This window comes from Mustela erminea, chromosome 13, assembly GCF_009829155.1.
Source record: "Mustela erminea isolate mMusErm1 chromosome 13, mMusErm1.Pri, whole genome shotgun sequence".
Lineage (NCBI taxonomy): Eukaryota > Metazoa > Chordata > Mammalia > Carnivora > Mustelidae > Mustela > Mustela erminea.
The window spans coordinates 63,194,427-63,218,405 of record NC_045626.1 but is presented as its reverse complement, the minus strand read 5'-3'; the positions used below and the strand labels follow the sequence as shown (position 1 = coordinate 63,218,405).

Below are 23,979 nucleotides of genomic sequence, written 5' to 3'. Positions count from 1 at the left end.
GGTCTGGCGCGCGGGGCGGGCGCTGCCGCCTGGCCGGCCGCGGCTGGCCCGGGATCAGGGAGCCGATGTGGAATTTCCTGCCCGGCCCGGCGCCCCTCCTGCCGCCCCCCGCCCGGCAGCGCACTCCGCTTCCGGCCGCTCTTGCTGCGGCCGCACCCGCGCCCGCGCCCGCCCCGCGCCTGCCCCGCGCCTCATGGAGGGCGCAGGGCCCCGGGGGGCCGGGCCGGCGCGGCGCCGGGATGCCGGGAAGCTGCCGTCGCCGCTGCTGCCGCCGCCGCTGCTGCTGCTGCTGCTCTGGCTGCTGCCCGGCTCCGCGGCACCCCAGGAGCTGAACCCGCGCGGCCGCAACGTGTGCCGCGCGCCCGGGTAGGAGCCCGGCCTGGCTGGGAGAAGGGGCCGAGGGGGACGTTAGGGGCCGAGGGAAGGGGGCGTCCGGGGCTTTCCTAAGCTAAACGCTCTAGTCCTTTCCGCCGCCCTCGCCGATTCGTCTCCAGGCCGAGCCTGGGCGCCGGGCCACGACGGTGCATCCGAGGATACCCCAGACGCGAAGTCAGCCGAGGAGAGAACGGAGTGCAGTGGGCACCCCGAGGTGACATACCGTGTCTGAGAGTTCAGACCTAGAAAAAGGAGCGCTTGGGCTGGTTGAGAAGGCGTAGGGAGAAGTTGGGTAAGGGCATTCCAAGCTGATGGAAGGGTATTTGCAAAGGCCCCGGGCGCGAGTGTGGTTCCAGCCGGCAGGGAGGGTGAGAGTCAAGTGGAGATGGAGTAGAGCTCCTGAGAGGTGGGAGCCGGCAAATCTTGAGGCTGGCGGGACTCGGAAAGAAGAATTTGTGTCTTAGAGATAGGCGCGGGTGGGAAGAGGGTGGTGATAGAGGTGGGCACTGAGGAGCCTGCGCTCAGAGTGGACCAGAAGCAGGATTCGAGAGGACAATGACATGCACTGGGGTCCGACAGATATGGAAATCCCGAGTGGGGATACTGGGTGCTCGGAGGGGCCACGCAGACGTGGGACTCCACGAGGTGCCGGCTGGGGAAGCCAGCGTGGGACAGGCAGTGGGCAGACTGGGTCGGAGAGCGGCGGGCCGAAGACCTTGCGCGGAGGGAAAAGAGTGGAAGACAGGACGCTAGGAGTGGGCGCAGGGGTCCGAGGACTTGGTCGGCCTGTCAGAGGCCACAGCGAGGTCACGGGCATCTCCACCCGGGGCCAAGGAGCCGGCCTGTGGGGGTGCCTTGGCTCAAGCCCGGGCGGTGGGGGCGGGCGGGGCGCCGGGCGGGCGGGAAGCTGGAGAGGCGGCCACAGGGCCCCAGGCTGCGTCCCGTCGGGGCGTCCTGAGCCGCAGGGCCCTGGGAGGCCGCGTCCGGGGGCTTGGCGGTCGCCGCAGACAAGGGGCTGCGAGGGGCCGCGCGGGGTTTCCGAGCTCGGATCCCGAGGCGCGCAGACCCCTCCCCACTGCGAGCCCCGCCTCCGGGGCGGGGGACGGCCTGGCCCGCCATCTGCTTCACATCGACGCCGCCGCCGCCTCCCGGGCCTCCCCGGCCCCAGGAATGCAGTGGCAGTGGCGGGCGGGGCCGTGCCTGGAGAGGGGGAGGGCGCGATCGCTGCGGGCCCTGTCTCTCTGCCTCAGCCCTCCTTCCCCGATGGGGCTCCGTGCTGGGGGATCCGGTGGCAACAGGCTCGAGCTGTCGGGAGCCTGAACCCTTCGCTCCCGCGTCCGGTTGCCCGGGCACATCCCCACGAGGCGGCCTGTTTCAGCACCCCAGACACCGCCTTTGGGTTTCCGATCCTGGTGTCACTTCTCCCCACCCGTGCGGACCAGGACAAGTCGCTTAACCTCTCTGGGCCTGTCTCTGCCTCTGTCAAATGGGGTTGTTGCTGTGGCACCCCACTCATGGAGTGGCGAGCTGGTTTATGGGAAGGACAGCCACCTCTGGCCACCGCCCACCCAGGGTCCAGGCCATCTCCAGGGGTTCCTTTCCCCAATGGCAGGAGAACCGAAGAGGGGAACATACACTTAGCCCGTGAAATCCCATGCACCTCCTATGTGTGTGCCAGGCCTGTGGTTGGTGCAGCCATAACAGCAGCTGAGACGAATACTGCTGTCCCCACAATGGAAGAGACTTACAGCAAGTCATCTGACATTCCGAGTGCTGCAGAGGAGGGGTTCAGTTGGGGAATGCTGTATCCTTTAGAGTGATCTGGGGAGACCCACTGAGGGGTGGTGAGTGGGCAGAAATCTGAAGGAGGGAAGGTGGAGCCCTTCGGTGTCTGGGGGCAAGGCTCTAAGTGCCAAGGGCTTCTGGAAGCCCAGAAAAGAGCCCTGGGGCCCGGGCAGAGCCTGGGAGAGGGATGGTGGAGGAGAGGCCAAAGAATGAGAGCCGGCCTGCCCACTGCTCTGAGGGCCATGGGAACCCATGCACAGAGGAGGGGTGGGATCTGAATAGGCTTGGCTGCCAGGTGGCAGATGAACTTGGCTCAGGAAGGTAAAAGGAGGAACCAGGTAGGAAGTCAGTCAGGAGAAAACCAGGCAGAATGAGGGTGGCTCTCACAAGGCTGGGGCAGAGTAGTCCAAGAAGTGGTTCGTCCCATCCTAGATCCAGTTTGGAAAGCAGGGTGCTTGTTTCTCCATGAATCAGGTGTGTGCTGTCTCCGTCACGCCAGAGCTGAGGCCTCTGGGGTTTCAGGCTCCCAGCCTGGAAGGATGGCATTCCCTGAGATGCTGAAGGCTACAGGTGGGGGAGGCTAGGCATTCAGGCTGAGGAGGTGGGCCCCACTGCGGGGCCCTGAGCATTTTCAGCTCCTCATTTAGATGGGCCCTGGGGAGCTTCCTGATGGAGTGGCAAGAGGAGAGGAGACGACAGAGCCAAGGAGGGGGACAGAAACCAGAGGAGGGGTGTCCAGGGGCAGGGGTGAAGGAGGAGAACAGGGAAGTATGGGATCCCAAGTGGCATGGTAGGCCGGGGGCCTCTGGGCTGGATCGGAGAGAGAATGGGGACTTTGGCACAGTGAGCAGTTCTCCCAGGCTGCTTTGCTGCATTGGCATGGTCAGGTTCAAGGTCACACGGTTTGAATCAGGGCAGTTGTGTTCACAATGACAATGATCTTTAGAGGGGACAGCCCAAAGCAAGGCATGCTTGCTAAGGGGCCTGGCCCAGCCTGTGGTTTGGCTCCCCTGGGTCTTGCTAACTGAGAGCTAACTTAGAGCTCAAGTGTGGGAAATGTCCCCTGGGCCAGGCCATTTTTCTCCTCATCTACTTCTGGGTAGGCAGAGGGTAGGCTTGCGACCCCAGCCTGGCCCCCTCTGCCAGCCCTCCCAGAAGGAAAGGCAGCCGTCCCACAGTCTCATCCTCGTGTTCTTGTTGAACCCACGTGTGTTCCGTCCTGCCCAGGGTAGAGGGTGTTTGCTCTGCTGGGTGGGGCCTAGGTGCCAGCCATGCTGGCGGGGAGGTGGGACCAGGGAATCTGCACAGCATGGGCTGGAGAGCAGGGTATAGCCTTGGGCTGAGCTCTTAGTTCGAGCCAAACACTTGACATCTTCGCTTTCTTAATACTCCCTCCAAACCCTTGGACCCCATTCTACAAACAAGGAGTCTGAAAGTCAAAGAGGTTAAGTTCTGGGCCCAAAGTCACACAGGAATCAAATCCAACTTTGTGGGGCCCTAAAAGCAGACGCCCAACCACAGAGCCATGTGGCCAGGGCAGAAAGTGGTCAGTGCTTCTAGGATCATCCCAGCTGGCCATCTGGCAAGACTGCCTACAGGAGGGACAGCAGCAGAGGCTCTCCACGCAGAGACCTGGGTTCAGAACAGACAGAAAGGGCGGGAGGGTGATAGGCTGGCAGATCTGGCTCTACCCTCAGATCGGCACCCACGAGTCCGGTGGCTGGAATCCACGGTGGGGGCCAAGCCTGCTTTGTATTCTCGCGCCTGGTTTCCTGTTTGATTTGTAGAAAAGAAGATGGGTCCACCCTCTTGCAGTTCAGAATTTCATGGGTCCTGTTCCCTAGGTTCCTCATCTTTGGCCTGAAGGAGAATCAAACTGTTTGGGTGGGGCCCATGCAGGGTGTGGTGATGCTCTCTCCTGGGGGCTGGGGGGCCGGGCGGGTGGCATTTTGAGGGGCATGATATGGGCACCTACAGTCTTTCCCTTCCCAGTCAGTTCCACCCACCAGGGTCTCAGGCCTCTTTCCAACATCCTTCCAACACCACATTCAGGTGTTCAGATCAGACCCTTCTGAAGGAACACATGCCTTTTCCTTTGAACCATGAATGGCTGCTATGAGCCTTTAGGATCTGGGCGAAGTTCTAGGTCTGACGGGACCCATGAATCTGCAGCCTGAGTGTCTGTCTCTTCCTTCTCAGGCTCCTTTGCTCCCCAAATCCGGGCACACTCCATCTCAAACCACTGGCTCCCCCGGCCCCGCACACACTCTCCAGTGGTAGGCACCACTCTGACAGGGCCTGCAGACTTTTGTGCCCAGAATTTGGGCACAAATACTACCCTGAAATGCAAGAGTCATAAGTTATTTACCTCCTGCAGAGATAACACGACGTACCTTGTAAAACCAAATAAAATTAAAACTAGATTTTTCACACACATAAGTGGGTGTTCTAATCTCCTCCCTCCGTCCCAAGTCTTGCCCTGGTGCGCTGGACCCCTCACGTTTTGCTTTCCTTGCTGTCATGAAGGACTCCCTGGGTGTGCCCTGCCCCTCCACCGAATGGACACCTCTATCAGAGGCTGCCCATCGTGCCAACTGGGTACCCATATGTGCCCTCTGGCTCTACCTGTCCCTGCTGGCCAGGTCATGTCACATCTAGATCCTGACACCCATCTGGCAGGGTCCCCACCACCACCAATGCCACCTTTAAGCAGCTCCTGGAGACTCATGGATCTCTCCCCAGTCCCTTCTGAGACACCTGGGCTCTTTCCTCAGGCCTAGTTGGGGAGGGGTGGTGTCACAGAGGAGTTTGGTGGATTGGGGAGGGGAGGGAAGACCCCTCCTAGAGGGGGCTGAGAAGTTCTTGGAGGTTAGATCCCTCAGTGGTGTGTCCTCTGCTGCCTCCCAGTGTCTGCTCCGCAGGGCTGGAGTTTGTCTTCTTTGCTGGGAGTCTCCTGAACTTCCATCAGTGCCTGGTGTGGCAGGGCCTCCATAACCACCTCCTGTGGGGGGTGGGGAGGAGGCTGCCGGGGAGTCCTAGCAGGGACAGGGGCTTGGAGCTAGGGCTCAGGAGTCCTTTCTCTGCCTGCAGCTCCCAGGAGCCTGCGTGCTGCGCTGGCTGGAGGCAGCAGGGCGACGAGTGTGGGGTCGGTGAGTGGGGCACCCTGGGGACCTGGGCAGCGGGCAGAGACACGGAGAGGAGGGAACAGTGTGGGGGCAGGGCACGCGGCAGCTCAGGCCCCTCTTGCCCGCAGCGGTGTGCGAGGGCAACTCCACGTGCTCGGAGAACGAAGTGTGCGTGCGCCCGGGCGAGTGCCGCTGCCGCCATGGCTACTTTGGTGCCAACTGCGACACGAGTGAGCAGAGGACCCGGGTGGGGGCTGGGCAGTGGGGCGGGGCCGTTGAATGGGGAGGGATCTGACCCGGAGACGGGATCCAGCATGGGGGAGGGGCCCCAAAAGGCGGAGAGCAGGACTGGGGAAAGGCTCTGACGGGATCCTCTCTCCCTCGCCAGCATCCTGGCCTGACACCCTTCTCTGCCCGCCCCTGCAGAGTGCCCGCGCCAGTTCTGGGGCCCCGACTGCAAAGAGCTGTGTATCTGCCACCCGCATGGGCAGTGCGAGGACGTGACAGGCCAGTGTACGTGTCACGCGCGGCGCTGGGGCGCACGCTGCGAGCATGCGTGCCAGTGCCAGCATGGCGTGTGCCACCCGCGGAGCGGCGCGTGTCGCTGTGAGCCCGGCTGGTGGGGCGCGCAGTGCGCCAGCGCATGCTACTGCAGCGCCACGTCGCGCTGTGACCCACAGACGGGCGCGTGCCTGTGCCACGCAGGCTGGTGGGGCCGCAGCTGCAACAATCAGTGCGCCTGCAACACGTCGCCGTGCGAGCAACAGAGCGGCCGCTGCCAGTGTCGCGAGCGCACGTTTGGCGCGCGCTGCGAGCGCTACTGCCAGTGCTTTCGCGGCCGCTGCCACCCTGTGGACGGCACGTGCGCCTGCGAGCCGGGCTACCGGGGCAAATACTGCCGGGAGCCGTGCCCAGCCGGCTTCTACGGCCTGGGCTGCCGCCGCCGGTAAGCGCGGGCCCCCGACCTGGGAAGACTGGGGGGAGCGAGGGGGGCGGGGAGAGGCGCCGAAGCAGGGGCTGGACGGGTGAGGCGGCTCTGGGCCCCGCCTAGCCTTCCGCCCCTTCCCCAGATGCGGCCAGTGCAAAGGCCAGCAGCCTTGCACGGTGGCCGAGGGCCGCTGCCTGACTTGTGAGCCCGGCTGGAACGGCACCAAGTGCGACCAGCCGTGCGCCACCGGCTTCTATGGCGAGGGCTGCAGCCACCGCTGCCCGCCCTGCCGCGACGGGCATGCCTGCAACCACGTCACTGGCAAATGCACGCGCTGCAACGCGGGCTGGATCGGCGACCGGTGAGCAACCCGCCCGTGCCCGAATGTGTCCCAGGCATGCAGCTCCCCTTCCCCGAACGCCCGGCCAATCCCCGAATGCTGTCCGCGGAGGGCACTAGGAGCTTTGGGTTCGTTTGCCCCCATTTCCGCTGATTCCCCCTCCTCCGCGTTTCCGAGGTGCGAGACCAAGTGCAGCAATGGCACTTACGGCGAGGACTGTGCATTTGTGTGCGCCGACTGCGGCAGCGGCCACTGCGACTTCCAGTCGGGGCGTTGCCTGTGCAGCCCCGGCGTCCACGGGCCCCAGTGAGTGCCAGAGACCCCTTTGGGTGTTAGGAGTTAGTACACGTCCCAGGGATCCAGCCAGATCCCCAGGTGCTGCTAATGGTGGCCGACTGGTTGAGACCCAGGCTTGCCCTTCAGCCCAGGTCCTCTTACCGCAGCAAGGGAGAGCCCTCAGGCTCTTTGGGGGCAGTTTCTTGCCGTGGTGTGGAGCCGGCTCGTTTGGCGGGATCTGGCAACCAGTTCAGCCTGTGGTCAGTGGGCTTCGGAGGACGGCAGGGTTGAGGTGACCCCCAGCTAGTGCAGAAAGTGCAGAGACCTCCACTTACAGTCATGAGTGGTCTGGCAGCCCGTCTTCTCACCCACCCAAGAGTCAGCCCCAGAAATGGACGCTGAGGCCGAGTGACCCCAGGTCCTGTCCCCCGGATCCCATCCTACTGGTTGTGCTGTTGCACATTCTTTTCCAAAACACTGATCATCCAGTATATGCCCGGTGGTGGTGGTGGGCATCAAACCCTAGAGAACCCTAGAGAATAGAGGTGGAGAGCTCGGTTCTGGGACCGGGGCTGGCTGGCGGCAGGGGCGAGGGCGAGGGGCATCACGGAGGGCTGCTGTGGCCCTCCCTGACCCCGTGCGCCCATAGCTGTAACCTGACATGCCCGCCTGGGCTTCACGGCGTGGACTGCGCCCAGGCCTGCAGTTGCCACGAGGACTCGTGCGACCCAGTCACTGGTGCCTGCCGCTTAGGTGAGTCGTGGGGGGCATCCCGTTGAGGGGGATGCCAGGGGTGTCGGCAACCGCGTTGACCCCGGTGCCTTCCCACAGAGACCAACCAGCGCAAGGGCGTGATGGGAGCGGGTGCGTTGCTTGCTCTGCTCCTCGGCCTGCTGCTCTCGCTGCTCGGCTGCTGCTGCGCCTGCCGCGGCAAGGACCCGGCGCGCCGGTGAGGACAGAAGCGGTCCCGCTCTCCTGAGTTCGGGCCGCACCCTGTCGGTGGCGCCGCGCGCCCTCCTCCAGGACCCCGCCCCACCCCGCCCCGGAGTGTGGCAAGCCTAACTTTAGCCCAGGCCCCGCCCTTCCTGAGTCAGGGCTCCCGCAGAGGTCCCACAGTCCCATCCTGGCCCCGCCCCCTTACTCTGGCCCCGCCCCCTTACTCTGGCCCCGCCCCCGCAGGGAGCTCACGCTCGGGAGGAAGAAGGCGCCGCAGCGACTGTGCGGTCGCTTCAGCCGCATCAGCATGAAGCTGCCACGGATCCCGCTCCGGAGGCAGAAGCTGCCCAAGGTCGTAGGTAAGGATATCGGCACGGGGTCTCTGGGGGAGCACCTCCCGATGCAGGACATATGGGGCCTTGGGTGCTGATGTGGGTGGGCTGGGGAGGGACGCAAAGAGGGGCTTCTGATGCCGGCGAGCCGGGGGAGGAAGGCGGGAGTCCCAGGTGTAGAGGCAGGTGTGGGGAGAAGGTTTGGGCCTGTTTCCGTGGGTGGGAGTGATTGCATCTGGAGCGTGGAGACATCCTGGTGGGCAAAGCCCCTTCGATCTGTAGGAGTGCACTGTAAATCCTGGTGGGTAGCTGCAGGTGAACGCCGGCTGGGGGTGGGGGGCGGCGGCGGCGGCGTCGGCGGTGGTAGGTGGGAACTGTACATGGAAACCCTGCTACTAGGAGCACCCCCCCACCCCCGCCGCCTGGATCCCCTGCAGTGCTTTCTGGATGATGGGCAGGCTGGTTCCTTGGCTCCTGCACCCTGGTCAGGTCTCCAGATGGGAGGGAGGTGCTTCTCTCCCTCTTTCTGCACTGATCCAGACCAGGAGTGGACTCTCCCTCTTCATCTTGTTTCTGATGATGAAGGGGAGTCTCATCTCCTGAGAGGTAAAGATGGAACTAGCTGGGGAGCCAGTTAAGTGTCTGCTTTCCACCCAGGTCATGATCCTGGGGTCCTGGAATCATTGGCTCTCTGCTCAACAAGGAGCCTGCTTCTCCCTTCCCTCTGCCTGCTGCTCTCCCTGCTTGTGCTCTCTCTCTCTGTTGGGAAAAAAAAAGATGGAGACAGCTGAGAAAACTCCTTGGCCCACTCAGCAGAGTGGGATCTATGGACAAAAGTGTGGGGGCTGGACCCCACATCCCAACCATAAAAGGGGACAGGCCAGCCAGCCTCTGAGATTCCTCCTTTGTGGGGGTCTGTGTTCATGGAGGCTAGGCCTGAGGGTTCAGCCTGCTGAGATGGGCTGAGCCAAGGGGGGCCTTGCCACTGCACATTTGGGCTGGAAAAGTGCTTTGAGGTTTTCTGGGTCCTACAGGGCAGGGTCTAAACATGGCTCAGAGGCCCTGATGATCTGTCCCAGGCAGGGTTTCTCTCTGGCCCTCTATTTCCAACACTTCAGCCCATCCTTGTTCAGTTGCCTGGCTGCACACACTAGCCTGGCACCATTGACTACGTTGTTCCCCCTTCTTTTTTTTTTTACTAGCCCACCTCCACCATTCTCCCATCCTGGTCTAGTGTCCCTCTGCCTGTTGAATTGCCTGTTCCACCCCCAGTCTTAGGGTAGGGCTGGTCTTAGTTATTCCAGCATTTGTTGAGGGCTAGTGAGGGTGCAGGCTGGGACAGGGTGGGGACCCCTGGCAGCTGTGCCTCCCTCCTTTCCCAGTGGCCCATCACGACCTGGATAATACACTCAACTGTAGCTTCTTGGAGCCACCGTCAGGGCTGGAGCAGCCCTCGCCATCATGGTCCTCCCGGGCTTCCTTCTCCTCCTTTGACACCACTGATGAAGGCCCGGTGTACTGCGTACCCCATGAGGGTGAGTACGGCTCTCCTTGGGCCTCCCTCCAGGCAAGTGAAATGTTCCAGTTGAAAAGATCTCCGTGCTCTGGCTGAGACTACTGAGTGGGGTTCTGTGCTGCTCAGAGCTATACTGGGCTAGGGTCTGGGGAGGTGGGTGGGCTCTCCTGTCTCTAGCCACAGCCCAGAGTCACTTCTTGGGGAGGCCATCCCTAGAGGAGTTTCTGGGCCTGGGTCAGAGATGGCAAAGGTGATAGGAGCTGATGGCCTATGGGATATGGGGCACACTTTTGCCTGAAGTTTTGGCCCACAGTCATCTGGAAGGAGCCTGACTGGCTGGTTTTCTGGCTGTGGCTTCTCTTCTCCCCTGGCTATCCCTCTGGGTGACCTTGGGCAGGTGACTAAACTCACTGAACCTTAAAAGCCCTTATCTCTTAATGAAGAATAATGAATCCCATTGGAGGTGTTCCAGGGTCATATTTGATGATGCGGCCCCCAGGTTGGGAATGTGGTGGGGGAGGGGTATGAGGCCAGGCCAAGGTTGTGGCTTCAGCCCCAGGAATGTTCCCCCTTACCCCTCAGCACTCAGCAGCACACCCTGGGGGCTCAGAACTAAGTTTGTGGTTGGTATGACTTTTGAAAGCTTGTATAGATGCCAGGGCAACCGAGCATCATTTGGGGTGGGGAAGAGGAGGAGGAAGGTGAGGGTTTTGCCGTAAGGCTGGACTTTGAGCTCCCTGAAGAGGCCCTGACCGTCAGCTCTTCTTCCTTCGTCAGAGACCACAACCGAGAGCCGGGACGCGGAGGCCCCCACGGGCCCTACCGAGGCGCTGGCGTCATCCCCGGCGCCGGTGACCACACCGACGTCCGCAGAGGAGGCGACTCCCCTCCCCGCGTCCTCTGACAGCGAGCGGTCAGCGTCGAGCGTGGAAGGGCCTGGCGGGGCGCTGTATGCGCGGGTGGCTCGGCGCGAGGCCCGGCCGGCCCGGGCCCGGGGCGAAGCGGGGGGCCTGTCGCTTTCGCCGTCTCCCGAGCGCAGGAAGCCGCCTCCACCCGACCCTGCCACCAAGCCCAAGGTGTCCTGGATCCACGGCAAGCACGGCGCCGCTGCTGCTGCCCGTGCGCCCTCACCGCCACTCTCGGGACCCGAGGCCGCGCCCAGTCCCAGCAAGAGGAAACGGACGCCCAGTGACACGTCGGCGCGGCCGGAGGAGCCCGGCAGCCCCAGGGCCCGTGACCCCACGCCACGGCCCCCGGGGCTGGCGGAGGAGGGGTCAGCCCTCGCCTCCCCCTCGCCGCCTAGGGCTCGGGCGCGGGGTCGCGGCCCTGGCCTCTCGGAGCCCACGGACGCTGGCAGTCCCCCGCGCAGCGCGCCCGAGGCCGCCTCCATGCTCGCCGCGGAGCTGCGCGACAAGACTCGCAGCCTGGGCCGCGCCGAAGGGGCTCCCGGCGCGCAGGGTCCGCGAGAGAAGCCGGCGCCGCCACAGAAAGCCAAGCGCTCGGTGCTGCCTGCCTCGCCGGCCCGCGCGTCCCCTGCGCCCGAGGCCGCGGGGCCCGAGAAGGTGGCGGCCGCCGTGCCCGCGCCCGACACCCCCCGGAAAAAGACCCCCATCCAGAAGCCGCCGCGTAAGAAGAGCCGGGAAGCGGCAGGCGAGCTGGGCAGGGCGGGCGCGCCCACCCTGTAGCAGGCGACGGCCCCGGCCGCGCCCGCAGGTCCCCCAGGCTTAGCAGCGCTGCTTGCCACCCCGCGTTCCGCGCCCGCCCGACGAGCCCCGCGGCGCCCCGGCCACGGCGGCCTCCCGGGACCTCGCGGGGAGCAGCCTGGCGGGAGGCTGCGTCTCATTGGCTCAGGCTCCAGCGGCGGCTCCTCAATTGGCGGGAAGACCCCATTCCATTCTTTGAGTCCTGACAGGCGCTTAGCAGGCGACTCCCTTCCCACTGGCCGAGAGCTCCGACTACCCAGGGTCTCGAAGGCCGAGAGACCAGTAAGAACTGGCCCAGAGTGCACTTGTGCTGGGGTACCTTCTCATTGGTTGAGGCCAGAAGCACTTCTTCCTCGGCTGCCTCTCATTGGCCAGGGCCTGGTGCCTCTGGCTAGAGGCCTCTTTCCTTGACGGTAGCCGAAGGCTACTTGCACTGGCCAGGCCCCAGGGCATCTGGTTGACTGGAGCCTGGGGAGGAGGGCTGGTCTCTGCTCCTCAGGGGGCTCAGCGTCCCCTGGGCCCGGCCTGTCCCCCCTCCCACTTCCCCTCCCTGTGCCCCCAACCCCAGCCTCCCTAGCCCTGGCCCCTCAGCTGTCGAGCTGGTTTTGATGGCCTCCCACCGCCCCACATGCCGCGGGAATCCGAGGGGCGACTCCAGTGGTCTGAGGAGATGTATTTATAGGCCCCCGGTAGGGCTGCTCTGGCCCCATCCGGGTGCCCCAGGATGGGCTCCTCCCGGCAGGGGCTTGGCCAAAGCTTTCTTATTAAAGTGCCTTTTTTTTTTTTTCCCCCTCTTGTGCTTTGCTTGCTTCCAATCTGCCCTTTCACGGGCAAGGAAGGATCTTCCCTCCAAGAATTCCTGTCACCTCTTCCAGTGGGCGCTCACACACCAGAGTCCTCTACCTAAGCAGAACCTGGAAGCCCAGGTGTGGGGCTCTTGGGACCGCGCTGGAGGCGGGTTGTGTCCATCGGCCCATCATTTATTTATCAGCTTTACTAGGCACCCACCTCGGCCCATTCTCCACCGGCAGCCCAGGAGGAAGGATGGGCCAGAACAGACAGGGTGGAGTCCCTTGGCTACAGGGACATTGTGTCTGGGGCTGCTTCTGACCTGTGTTTCTCCCGCGGGCCACTGCTATTACACTTGGGGGCTCCGAGCGTTTGGTGTGGCTGATGCAGGTCAGAGGCTAGGGCCAGGGGGCAGTGGGCCACAGGCACAGCTCCAGCCAGTTTCCTCAGGCACAAACAAGATGGTCTGGCCCTGCACAGAGCCCCGCTGTCTGCCTCAATGGGCTCCTTGTCCTCAGCCGGAAACTCTCACCCGCCCTCCCCGCCGGGCTGAGGGAGGCTGAGGGGGCGGGGGAAGAGAGGAGGGAGCATGCCTGGCCCCGAGCCCTAGCTGGCCTGGCAGGCAGTCCCTACTCTGGCCCAGCCTTCTATCTGTGACCATTTGCACGCCCTCACCCCCAGGGTCTTCATGGCTTCTGGCCCTCCAGCAGGTCTCCCAAGTGACCTTCCTGGGCTACAAAGCCTTATCTTTCTAGGGTACCCATTGACTACTGTCCATCTGGGTTCCTCCCATCCCCCTGCCTCTGCCCAGCAGGTCTCTTTCCATCTGGATGCCCAGCAGTTTCAATCCGGAGATTCTGCCAAGATCCTCCAATCATCTCCCCAGCCCCCCTGGCCCCCTCCCCTGCAACCCCCAGCGTAGCATAGGGTCTGACCACGCTGGCAGCTCAGGGATCTTGCCCTTCAAGTCTCTTGACTTCTGGCCAGATACCACACTAATGTCAACTTCAGTGACCCATACAGTGGCTCAGCCACCTGAGTGGAGATGGCCTCATGCCATGGGCGGGACATCTGATGTGGCTTGCATGGACATCGTCCCGGCATTTGGCCTGGTCGGGCTGCACATGGAACACAGGCTTCCCTCTGGCCAGCCAGGCACCCTCCCAGCCGTGGCCCTGTGGCTGGCTGCCTCTATTGCTGCTGGGGTTGAGAACACGGGCTTAAGGTTGCCCAGGAGGGACTGATGCCCAGCTGGGCCCAGCAAACGCAGAGCAGTGACCTAGGATGGTGGGGGAGGGTGGTGCCGTGGTTGAGGCCACAGTCTTGCTCTGTACCCCCTACTCCCCAGGGAAGCCCATGTTGATACTCCCTGGCCCCCAAAACGTAGCTCTTAGCCCTCCCCCTCCCAGCAGTCTGGGTCAGCACAGTGTGGGGGTGACCTGAGTGGTCACATAGATGGGGTCTTTCCTGGGGCCAGAAACCCTCCAGGGGCCCAAGATGGGAGCCCCTCAGAGTGGGTGCCTCACAGAGAAGGGTCATCCCCCATACAGCAGCCAGCCTCTGCCACCCGCCCCCACTGCGGGCAGGATGCTGTGGCCTGGAGGCCAGGCAGGAACCAGGCCAAGAAAGTTACCAGGATGATCCCAGTAGCCGCTGGGGGAGACAACTGCCAGGACCCCTCAACAAACCGCCCCCCCCCAACACACACACACACACACAGACGTTTCCTCCCCACCCCCTCAGGCCTGCCGGCAGTGCCAGCTTCCAAGGAAGGCGCCACAGAAGGGAACCGCGGCTGCTGGAACCTCTGTTGCCATGGGGATGGGGACCACAGGACCCACATCTGGTAGCGATTGAGGAGGAAAAATTATGAGTCGTGGAAAACGCAAATATTTTTTGTAGCACAGAGCACAAAGGAGCGGGAGGAATGTGGGTCTGGAGCAGGCCCGAGCCAGGCTGGGTTTCAGACGGGGACGCAGTTCACATCACAGAGAGACCAAGCTACAAACACATACCCCGCCACACACACACAAATACCAAGACAAACACGCGCACCGTGACACATATGCACACACAGCAAGACCCGAAGAAACAGAGAGACATTCATCTGCCAGTACACACACACACACACAGACACACACACAGCCCACAGGAAGACAAGAAAGCACACTCCCCCTGGAAGTCCCAACCATGAAATCCAGCCAAGGCACAGAAGTAGAAAGAGACTCAGTCCACAATGTATACACCATGAGAAACGGGAGCACCAAGACAGAGACACCGCAACTCACACATACATCCTAAGAAACTACCAGGCACACAACCCTGTAACACCAAAACACTCGCCACCAACTTATGGAAGCGTTGAGAGAGACACACACCGCCAGATCCACAGAAGCACCGAGAGACACTCCCTCAGCAATGGCATACACCCTCCACAAGCAACACCCAGGGGGACGCGTGCCAAGACACAGACACACACACCACCACCAAACAGAAACACGGTGACACACACACAAATTGCAACACACATGCATTCACACACGCAACTCACACAACCAATGAGAGGTACACCTTATAAACACACACATCACTAGATACCGGCAAACACAGAGACAGACCCACCAAGAAAAACGCACACCCGACAGCAAACAGAAACACGGGAGTAGACAGAGAGCCTCTAACAGCCATCCATAGCCCCTCAGCCCCAACTAGACACCACACACACAGACACACAAACACTCATGCACAAAAACCCGCTCCTCTAGAAACAGATATGAGACCCACTCACATCTGGCAAACACATAAGCACACAATCAGACACACAGAACATCAGGACAGACTGAGCCCCGGCTCCAGAAAAGCAAGGATGTTTGAGAAATCCCATCCTTCTGTACTCCGAGAAATGGCTTCCTCTAAAAGTCCACTTTGCCCTTGTACATGCAACACCCTCCCACTCTTCCTCATGACTCCCTTGTCTACCTGCTTCTAGAAAAACCCAAGCCCCGTCCATTCCCTGTGGACATTCCTGGTCAGCGAACGTTCTTCTTCTTGCTGTAGCTTGAATGGAATTGTCTCTCTCATGGTCTAAGACATTCCCCCCCTACCCTCGAGGTTCTGGTGCCCTGACTGGTGCAGACTGGAGAGACCTTAGGATCCCTCGTGTGCCACTGTTGACCAGCAGTCCAGATGCCAAAGGGACCCCCGCTCTGGTCTCACGCTCTCTGGGTTCAGGTCCATTGGAAGCACATCAAGAATTTGATTTTGATTCCTTTTTGAGGACTTCATTGATTTTGGGTGCCAGATTCCTTCCGTTTCATGATCTGACCAGTTGGTTTTGTTTCTGCTACTCTTTCCTGTTTGTCTATTTGTTTTGAGCCGAAGTCAATTAAACGTTTGTATCCGCTGGGAAGACAGTTTAGAGATGTGGCCAGTCGTAGATGGAGAGAGTTGTCTTGAAGGTTTTCTTAAGGGCAGTCAGAGAGGCTGTGATAGGAAGAGGTAAGCGAACAGGTGCTTGTGACACACCCAGCAGCTAGTGTGCTTTCGGGAGGCTTGCCCGCATGCTTGGCAATGCCTCCCAAAAGGTCAAAAGTGGACAGGGTGGGGTGAGGAGAGTAGAGGCTTGGCGGCACAGCAAGAGTTGAAAAGTAGGTGAAGGTGTCTGCAGAGGTCAGGGCCTACGCAGAGGAGGGGCGGGGAGGAAGAACATTTAGGGGGAGGAGACATCTGATGGGGCACAGGGGAGCATGGATGGGACATTTGGGGTCATCATCAGGCACAGTCCATCTTTGGGTGACATCAGTGTAGGAGGAGTGCAGCTGCAGAGCTGAGGTCACCTGGTTTAGTCAAGAAGGGGGTCAGTGTCACTACAGTTAACATGTGGGAACAACTCGAGTGTCCATCAATGGATAAGTGAATAAACAAAACGTGTTCCAGCCACACAACAGAAAGTTATTTGGCTTTAAAAACGGAAGTTCTTGGGGCCCCTGGGTGGCTCAGTGGGTTGGGCCTCTGCCTTTGGCCTAGGTCATAATCTCAGGGTTTTGGGATTGAGCCCCACATTGGGCTCTCTGCTCAGCAGGGAGCCTGCTTCTCTCTCTCTCTCTCTCTCTTTCTCTTTGTCTGTCTCTCTGCCTACTTGTGATCTCTCCGTCAAATAAATAAAATCCTCATAAAAAATAAGTAAATAAAAACGGAAATTCTAGGGCACCTGGGTGGCTCAGTGGGTTAAAGCCTCTGCCTTCGGCTTAGGTCATGATCTCAGGGTCCTGGGATCAAGCCCTGCATCAGGCTCTCTGCTCAGCAGAAAGCCTGCTTCCCTTCCTCTCTCTCTGCCTGCCTCTCTGCCTAACTGTGATCTCTGTCTGTCAAATAAATAAATAAAATCTATATGAGGCACCAAGAGTAGTCAAATTCATAAAGATAGAATATGGTGGTGCCAGGGGCTGGAGAAAGGGAGAATAAGGAGTTGTTTCATGGGGACAGAGTTCCACAGTTCTTTTGGTATTTATGTATGTATGTATGTATGTATGTATGTGTGAAAGAGAGCATGGCAGGGGGAGGGGCAGCGGAAGAGGGAAAATCAGACTCTTGGCTGAGCAGGGAGCACGATGTGGGGCTCCATCCCTGGAACCCTAAGATCATGGCCTCCACAGAAGGCAGATGCTTAACCTACTAAGCCTCCCAGGTGCCTTCCAGTGGCTTTTTACTCCACTTCATTTTTTAAAAATATTTTTTTTAATTTTTAAATAATCACACCCAATGTGGGGCTCAAACCCACAACCCCAAGATCAAGAGTCACACACTCCACTGACTGGGCCAGCCACGTGCCCCTGTTCCACTTTGAGTTAAAACTTCGATGTTCATCTATTTGTGACTATGCCAGTATTAACAAACAAAAAAAGCCAATGCATTTGCTTAAGAATATTATTGACAGAGTTCAGCTGATTAGAGTTAATGATAATTTCTTACAGCCATGGAACTTTCATTCAGTCAGGAATTCAAGGATGCCAGAAATTATGTTGAATTAGATGTTCAGCATTTTGGCCTTCCAAGACCAAGTTCAGAGCTAAGTGGTAGAACATGGTTTAATAATAGAAAGACGAAGTACAGACTTAGTCCTTCAGTTTTCTGTATACCATAATAGATTAAAATTAATATTTTATTGGTCAAATATTTCAGAGGGTTTTCCTTTCCACCTTGATTTGCTTTCTTTTAAAAATAGACTTTAATTTTTAGAGCAGTTTTAGGTTCACAGCAAAACTGAGCAGAAGGTACAGAGATTTCCCATATATTCCCTGCCCCCCAGCCTCCCCCAATAGCAACATCCCCCACTAAACAGGACATGTGTTATAATGATAGACCTACACTGACACCCAGAGACCACGCTTTATGTTAGGGCTCACTATTTTTTTTTTTTTAAGATTATTTATTTATTTATTTATCTGACAGACAGAAATCACAAGTAGACAGAGAGGCAGTCAGAGAGAGGGGGGTGGAAACAGGCTCACCGTGGAGCAGAGAGCCCGATGTGGGGCTCAATCCCAGGACCCTGGGATCATGACCTGAGCCGAAGGCAGAGGCTTTAACCCACTGAGCCACCAAGGCGCCCCTCTTTTTTTTTTCTTTAAGATTTATTTATTTTTAAAGATTTTATTTATTTATTTGAGAGAGAGATAGTGATAGAGATAGCGAGAGATAGCACAAGCAGGGAGGAGAGGGAAAGCGGGGTCCTGCTGAGCAGGGAGCCTGATGGGGGCCCTGGGATCATGACCTGAGCTGAAGGCAGTCACTTAACGACTGAGCCCCCAGGCGCCCCTTGGGCTCCCTCTTGATGTTGCACATTGTATGGCTGTGGACAAAAATATAATGACATATATTCGCCACTAGAGTATCACATAGAGTATTTTTCACTGCCCTCAAAATCCTCTGTGCTCTGGCTCTTCATCCTGCCTCCCTCTAACCCCTGGCAACCACTGGTCTTTTAACTGTCTCCACAGTTTTGCCTTTTCCAGAATGTCCTACAGTTAGTTAATCTTTTCAGGTTGTCTTCTTTCGCTTAGTAATATGCATTTAAGATTCCTCCATGTCTTTTCATGGCTTGATAGCTCCTCTTTTTTTTTTTTTTTAATTTAGTGCTGAATAATATTCCATTGCCGGAGGTACAGCAGTTTACTTGCCCATTTTCCTACTGGAGCACATCTTGGTTGCTTCTCGTGGCTTTTTTTTTTTAATGGTCTGACATGCATTTTTAGAGGCGAAGTGTGAGCCTGGGGCATTCATTCAAGAGACCTAACAATGGCCATTCCAAGGACATGTGTTGCCATGTTCTTTCAGGTGGACTCCTAGGTGAATTTAGAACAACCATTGGGACCAGCTTCCAGGCTGCTAAGGCGTGGAGGTGGAAATGGACCGATGGTGCCACCTAGTGGCTGATTGTGGCAGCCCAGTGACAAGCCCAAACAGGTTGACTGAGCGCAGCTGCTGTGGTGTTGCCAGGTGGGGCCCCCACAATGAGATGCGGTGTCCTGGGCCCAGATTATTACTAAATTGGGCTGTTAAATGGAGAAAGAGCGGGACTTTCTCTCAATACACCTTATGTAATGCGTCTCATCCTTGAAGTCCCTGTTTTGAAGAAGATTGGGCCATATTAAGCAATTTTAAGGGCCCAGGCAAATTCTCAGGTCCAATCTGGTAAGGTTACTAGTAAGGGGCAAATTTTCTATTTTATTCCAATTAGAACTTCCATCCCATAGTGGGGAATCCTGGGGGAAAGGAAGCCGGAATCACTGGAATAATAATGTAGCTTGTTCACCTTCCGTTTTATGTGTGATAATGTCCTAGAGGACATAAGGAATTTCGGCTTTAAATTCAGTGGGATTTGCAGGAACAGTAGCAGTTAAGACCAAAAAAATTGCTTGGTGCGCGCAGAGCAACAGGCCACCATGTTTGTATGGCACAATTGTCTCCTGTGGTGGCCAGGGCCCAGGGGCTTGCTGTGTCCTTAACAAGGCTGGAGTGGTTGCCTGATTCAGGGGCCACAATGGGGGTCCTACTCCTTGAAGATTTGGGTTTGGGGAGAGAAAAACAGATGTCTTTATAAGTTGTTTTAAGAGAACCTGGGGGCACCTGGGTGGCTCAGTGGGTTAAAGCTTCTGCCTTCGGCTCAGGTCATGTTCCCAGGGTCTTGGGATCGAGCCCCACGTTAGGCTCTCTGCTCAGCGGGGAGCCTGCTTCCTCCTGTCTCTGCCTGCCTCTCTGCCTGCTTGTGATCTCTGCCTGTCAAATAAATGAAAAAAATCTGAAAAAAAAGAGAGAGAGAGAGAGAGAGAGAGAGAGAGAGAGCCTGGAGCTCCTGGGGTCTTTTTCTTGTGTGTTTTTGTTTGTTTTTTAAATAAAGATCTTTTCTTTTTTTAAGTAGGCTCCATGCCCTGAGTGGAGCCCAGCTCAGGGCCTGAACTCATGACTCTGAGATCAAGACCTGAGCACAGAGATCGAGAGTTGGATGCTTAACTGTCTGAGCCAGCCAGGCACCCCCATCCTGGCGTCTTGCCTGAAATCTGATTACTGGGGAAACCTATGTTGGAAAGTTGCCAGTACCAGGTGTGGTACTTCGGGGCAGGCATAGAAATTCTGAAATGGACTCTTTCCTTGGTTGGAGGGTTTGGTGCCATGGGATGAGAAGACCAAGTCTTGGGGCATTCTTCAGTGACCCCAGTCTGCTTGGGGCCTCATTAGGAGTGGTCATCAACTCAGCAACAGGAGCTCTGAGGCCTTCGAGACCCTTCCTTGAGAAATAACTGCTAGGCATCTGTGTTGAGAACATTTCTTCTCCAGCATCTTTGGGATCGGTCCATTTCATCCACCATACTTTCCCATCTGGACCTCCCTCTTGGTCCAGAGAGGGATTTGTCAGGCTGCAGTCCAGGGGCCGAATCGGGCTGGTTGCATGTTTTCAAAATAGAGGTTGACTGAACGCACATGTGCATAAGCACGTGCACACACACATGCACACACATGCACACATGCACACACAGTATCTGCTCAACAGTGCTTGGGCTCCCAGTAAAATCATGTACCCCTTGAAATATGCTGGGTTGTTTCAATAATTGGCATCCCCTCCCCAAAGTACCCACAGGGTGAGGACACGCACATCAATGGTTGCAACAGTAGGGTGGGCCGGTTTCTGGGGTGCACCCATTCGATCAAGCAAGGGAAGTGCCAAGGTCATGGCCACAAACGCTGGGAAGGGTGGCCAAGATGCGTCCGTTTCTGTGAGTCTAGTGGATCCCATATAATAAATTACTAGTTTGGCGGGTGGTCATGAGATTTGCTAGCCAGTCAGGGCACCTTGGCTGCGGTTAAAGTTACTACCAGTATAAAATGCAGGTGCTGGGCACGTGGGTGGATCAGTTGGTTGAGTGGCTGCATTCAGCTCAGGTCATGATCCTGGAGTCCTGGGATTGAGCTCTGCATCAGGCTCCCTGCTGAGCAGGGGGTCTGCTTCTCCCTCTGACCTTCCCCCTCTCATGCTCATTCTCTCTCAAATAAACAAATAAAATCTTTAAAAAAAAAAAAAAAAAAAGCAAGTGCAGAAGCCAGGCAGTGCTCTTTTCTTGGTCTAAATCCAAAATTGTTTATTAAATATTGAAAATTGGATGGAATCCAATCACAGACCTCTGTTTCAGTTCTTCCTTCTGTGACAGGGAAACTGAAGGACTCCACAAGAACCTGCTTTTTGCTCCCAGTTCCTGCTTCTATTCTTGCTGGGACCTGCAACCGCACTTGACACAGGCCTCAGAATACAAATAGTGTATGTCCTTGTAAGGGACAAGGCGTTCACGATTTCTCCAGAAAAGATAACGTCTAAGGATGGACCAGGTGAGAATGATCAGACAAAGCCATCACCCGTGCGTTCCAGACCACCAGTGCTCGACATCTCGTCGCCAAGACCCCCTAGATCCGAGAAATAACACCCGGGCCCTTGTGTTTGTTCTAACAAGTTCCTGGATGCCTGAGAAGACTCACGCTTCGGACCATGATTTGCCAAAAAAAAAAAGGTCCCAGACCCCAAAGAAAGATGAGGCTTGTGCTTCTTTCCGTCCCTCGTCTCCCAGATGCTCCGTCTCTTTATCTTCAATAATTTGGCTCTTCTCTCCTGCTGGCTTGTATTTGATTTCCATCCTGCGTGAAGCCAGGACCCTCTCGGCGGCTGGTCCAAAGGTTCCCCTGTGGGTTCTCGGACCCAGCCTGCTGGCAAAACTTGTCCCCTTGCACAGTGTGTGTGTGGTCTTAGGATATACTTAAGACATACCCTGTAGCTTCTACAGTTCCCTTAGGATGTGCTCATGGTTGTGGGCTGCCTCTTGCAGGCAGTATCACCAGTGGCAGGGCACTCCTTCCACCAACGGGGATTCCTTCCTTGTTGACTTTAAGGGCCCAGGCCTAACCTGGGAACCGAGATGCCCTTTAGCCCGATTCATAAATGTTGGTCCATTTTACAATGATCTCCATTGGGTTATGGTGTCATCAGGCCCTTTAGAAAGGCCTTCAGGTGAAGTTTTTTTAAAAAATAGAATTTTAAAAAAATATTTTCTTTATTTATTTGACAGAGATCACAAGTAGGCAGAGAGGCAGGCAGAGAGAGAAAGGGAGAAGCAGGCTCCCTGCTGAGCAGAGAGCCCGATGCGGGACTCGATCCCAGGACCCTGAGATCATGACCTGAGCTGAAGGCAGAGGCTTTAACCCACTGAGCCACCCAGGCGCCCCAAAATAGAATTTATTTTATTTTATTAAAGATTTTATGTCGTGATCTCAGGGTTGTGGGATTGAGCCCCACGGCCGCTCTGGGTCAGGCTCTGTGCTTGGCTTGGAGGCTGCTTGAGATTCTCTCCCTCTGCCCCTCCCCCTGCTCTCTCTCTCTCTCTCAAATAAATAAATACATTTTTAACAAATATTTTTAGGGGTGCCTGAGAGGCTCCGATGGTTAAGCATCTGCCTTTGGCTCAGGTCATGATCTCCAGGCCCTGGGATGGAGCTCCACGTCAGGGTCCCAGCTCAGTGGGAGGTCTGCTTCTCCCTCTCCCTTTGCCTTTCCCCGTGCTTGTGTACTCTCCATCTCTCTAATGAATAAATAAAATCTTTTTAAAAATATATTTTTTAGGGGCGCCTGGGTGGCTCAGAGGGTTAAGCCACTGCCTTCGGCTCAGGTCATGATCTCAGGGTCCTGGGATCGAGTCCCGCATCGGGCTCTCTGCTCAGCGGGGAGCCTGCTTCCTCCTCTCTCTCTCTCTGCCTGCCTCTCTGCCTGCTTGTGATCTCTCTCTGTCAAATAAATAAATAAATAAATAAACAAACAAATAAATCTTTAAAATCTTTAAAAATATATATACATATATATATTTTTAAAGATTTTATTTATTTATTTGACAGAGAGAAATCACAAGTAGACGGAGAAGGCAAGGCAGAAGAGAGAGAGAGGGATGCAGGCTCCCCGCTGAGCAGAGAGCCTGATGCGGGACTCGATCCCAGGACCCGAGATCAGACTGAGCCGAAGGCAGTGGCTTAACCCTCTGAGCCACCCAGGCGCCCTAAAAAATATTTTTAATAACATCACTCAGATATTTGAGCCAAGAACACCCGCCGACATTTCTCCTGGCTGCTGCTGCTGGTCTCGGGGAGGGAATATACAAAGTCTTCCAAGGCCTTTTCATCCTCACTCCAGCTTTCTGGATAAGCTTATGGCTCTTTATATTTGAACAAATTCAGCCTCAGTCAATAACGAGAGATGGCATATTCATTCATTGATGAGACATGAAGCTTCTGAGTGTTTTTTCCAACTCTGTCAAGCAATGACCTTGGTTCTGACACTCTCTCCCTGGAAGTAGTGTCAGATCCCATAGGTTAGGGGCTCAGTTCCTATCGGGGGCTCAGTCTTGCCCCTGCCCTTATCTCAGATGCCAGTCATGAATCCGGTCATTACCTGGACTTCTGATCGAGGTTGCTGCAGCCCCTTCCCTGGGTTGGGTCAATTTGCTGGAGCGGTCTTACAGGACTCAGGAAAACAGTTTCTTTTCTAGATTACTGGTTTATTATAATGGATATAACTCGGGGACAGCTAGATGGAAGAGATGCACAGGGCGAGGTCTGGGGAAAGGGCATAGAGGCCTCCAGTCCCTCTGGGACCGTGCTGCTCTCTCCCGAATCTCTATGGCTTCCTCAGCTGGAAGCTCTCTGAATCCCTTTCTTTGAGGTTTTTATAACGGTTTTATTACCTAAGCATGATTGATTAAATCATGGGCCTTTGGTGATTGAACTCAATCTCCAGGTTCTCTTCCCTCCCAGAAGGCTGTGAGGTGGGATGGAAAGTTCCAGCCCTGTCGTCTTATGGTTGGTTCCCCTGGCAACCAGCCCTCATCTTTAGATCACCTCAATAACATAAGACACCTTTATGGTCCTCATTTCTTAGGAAATTCCTAGAAACACAGCTTTAGGAGCCTTGTACCTGGACAGGGAACAAAGACCGACTATTTCTTTACTATAAATCACTTGTGGCGCTTGGGTGGCCTCAGTGGGTTAAGCGGCTGACTCTTGATTTCAGCCCAGGTCATGATCTTGGGGTCCTGGGATCGAGCTCCTCTTTGGGCTCTGAGTTCAACTGAGAACCTTCAGGATTCTCTCTCTCCCTCTGTCCCTCCCCACCCCTTGCTCACACACTCTGTCTCAAATAAATAAATCATTTAAAAAATTACAGTATCATCATCAGAAGTGAATTGAAATAGAGCCTGACTCCATTTTTGATCTCTTGCTGCTGACAGCGGTCAAGACTCACCTTCCCTTCTGCCCTACATCAGGGCCCGCTGATACAAAGGCACT

At 56.9% G+C, this 23,979-nt stretch overlaps 1 protein-coding gene across 1 annotated transcript; it reads left to right on the top strand.

Annotated features, from left to right (window-relative positions):
- The first annotated feature begins 28 nt into the window (after positions 1 to 28).
- SCARF2 (scavenger receptor class F member 2) lies at positions 29 to 16,059 on the top strand. The gene is made up of 11 exons (XM_032310303.1): positions 29 to 366; positions 5,251 to 5,309; positions 5,414 to 5,515; positions 5,712 to 6,231; positions 6,356 to 6,574; positions 6,731 to 6,859; positions 7,479 to 7,582; positions 7,661 to 7,778; positions 8,009 to 8,124; positions 9,480 to 9,632; positions 10,391 to 16,059. The coding sequence occupies exons 1-11, from the start codon at positions 194 to 196 to the stop codon at positions 11,296 to 11,298; spliced, it is 2,601 nt and encodes an 866-aa protein (XP_032166194.1). The 5' UTR covers positions 29 to 193; the 3' UTR covers positions 11,299 to 16,059.
- The last annotated feature ends 7,920 nt before the right edge of the window (positions 16,060 to 23,979 follow it).

What these genes read in the sequence shown, in the direction of transcription:
- SCARF2 (XM_032310303.1), top strand. Translation starts at nt 194, where the DNA reads ATGGAGGGCGCAGGGCCCCGGGGGGCCGGGCCGGCGCGGCGCCGGGAT. An exon ending in GCGGGCTGGATCGGCGACCG is followed by an intron (nt 6,575 to 6,730) that starts GTGAGCAACCCG and finishes CGCGTTTCCGAG; the next exon opens with GTGCGAGACCAAGTGCAGCA. An exon ending in CACTGGTGCCTGCCGCTTAG is followed by an intron (nt 7,583 to 7,660) that starts GTGAGTCGTGGG and finishes GCCTTCCCACAG; the next exon opens with AGACCAACCAGCGCAAGGGC.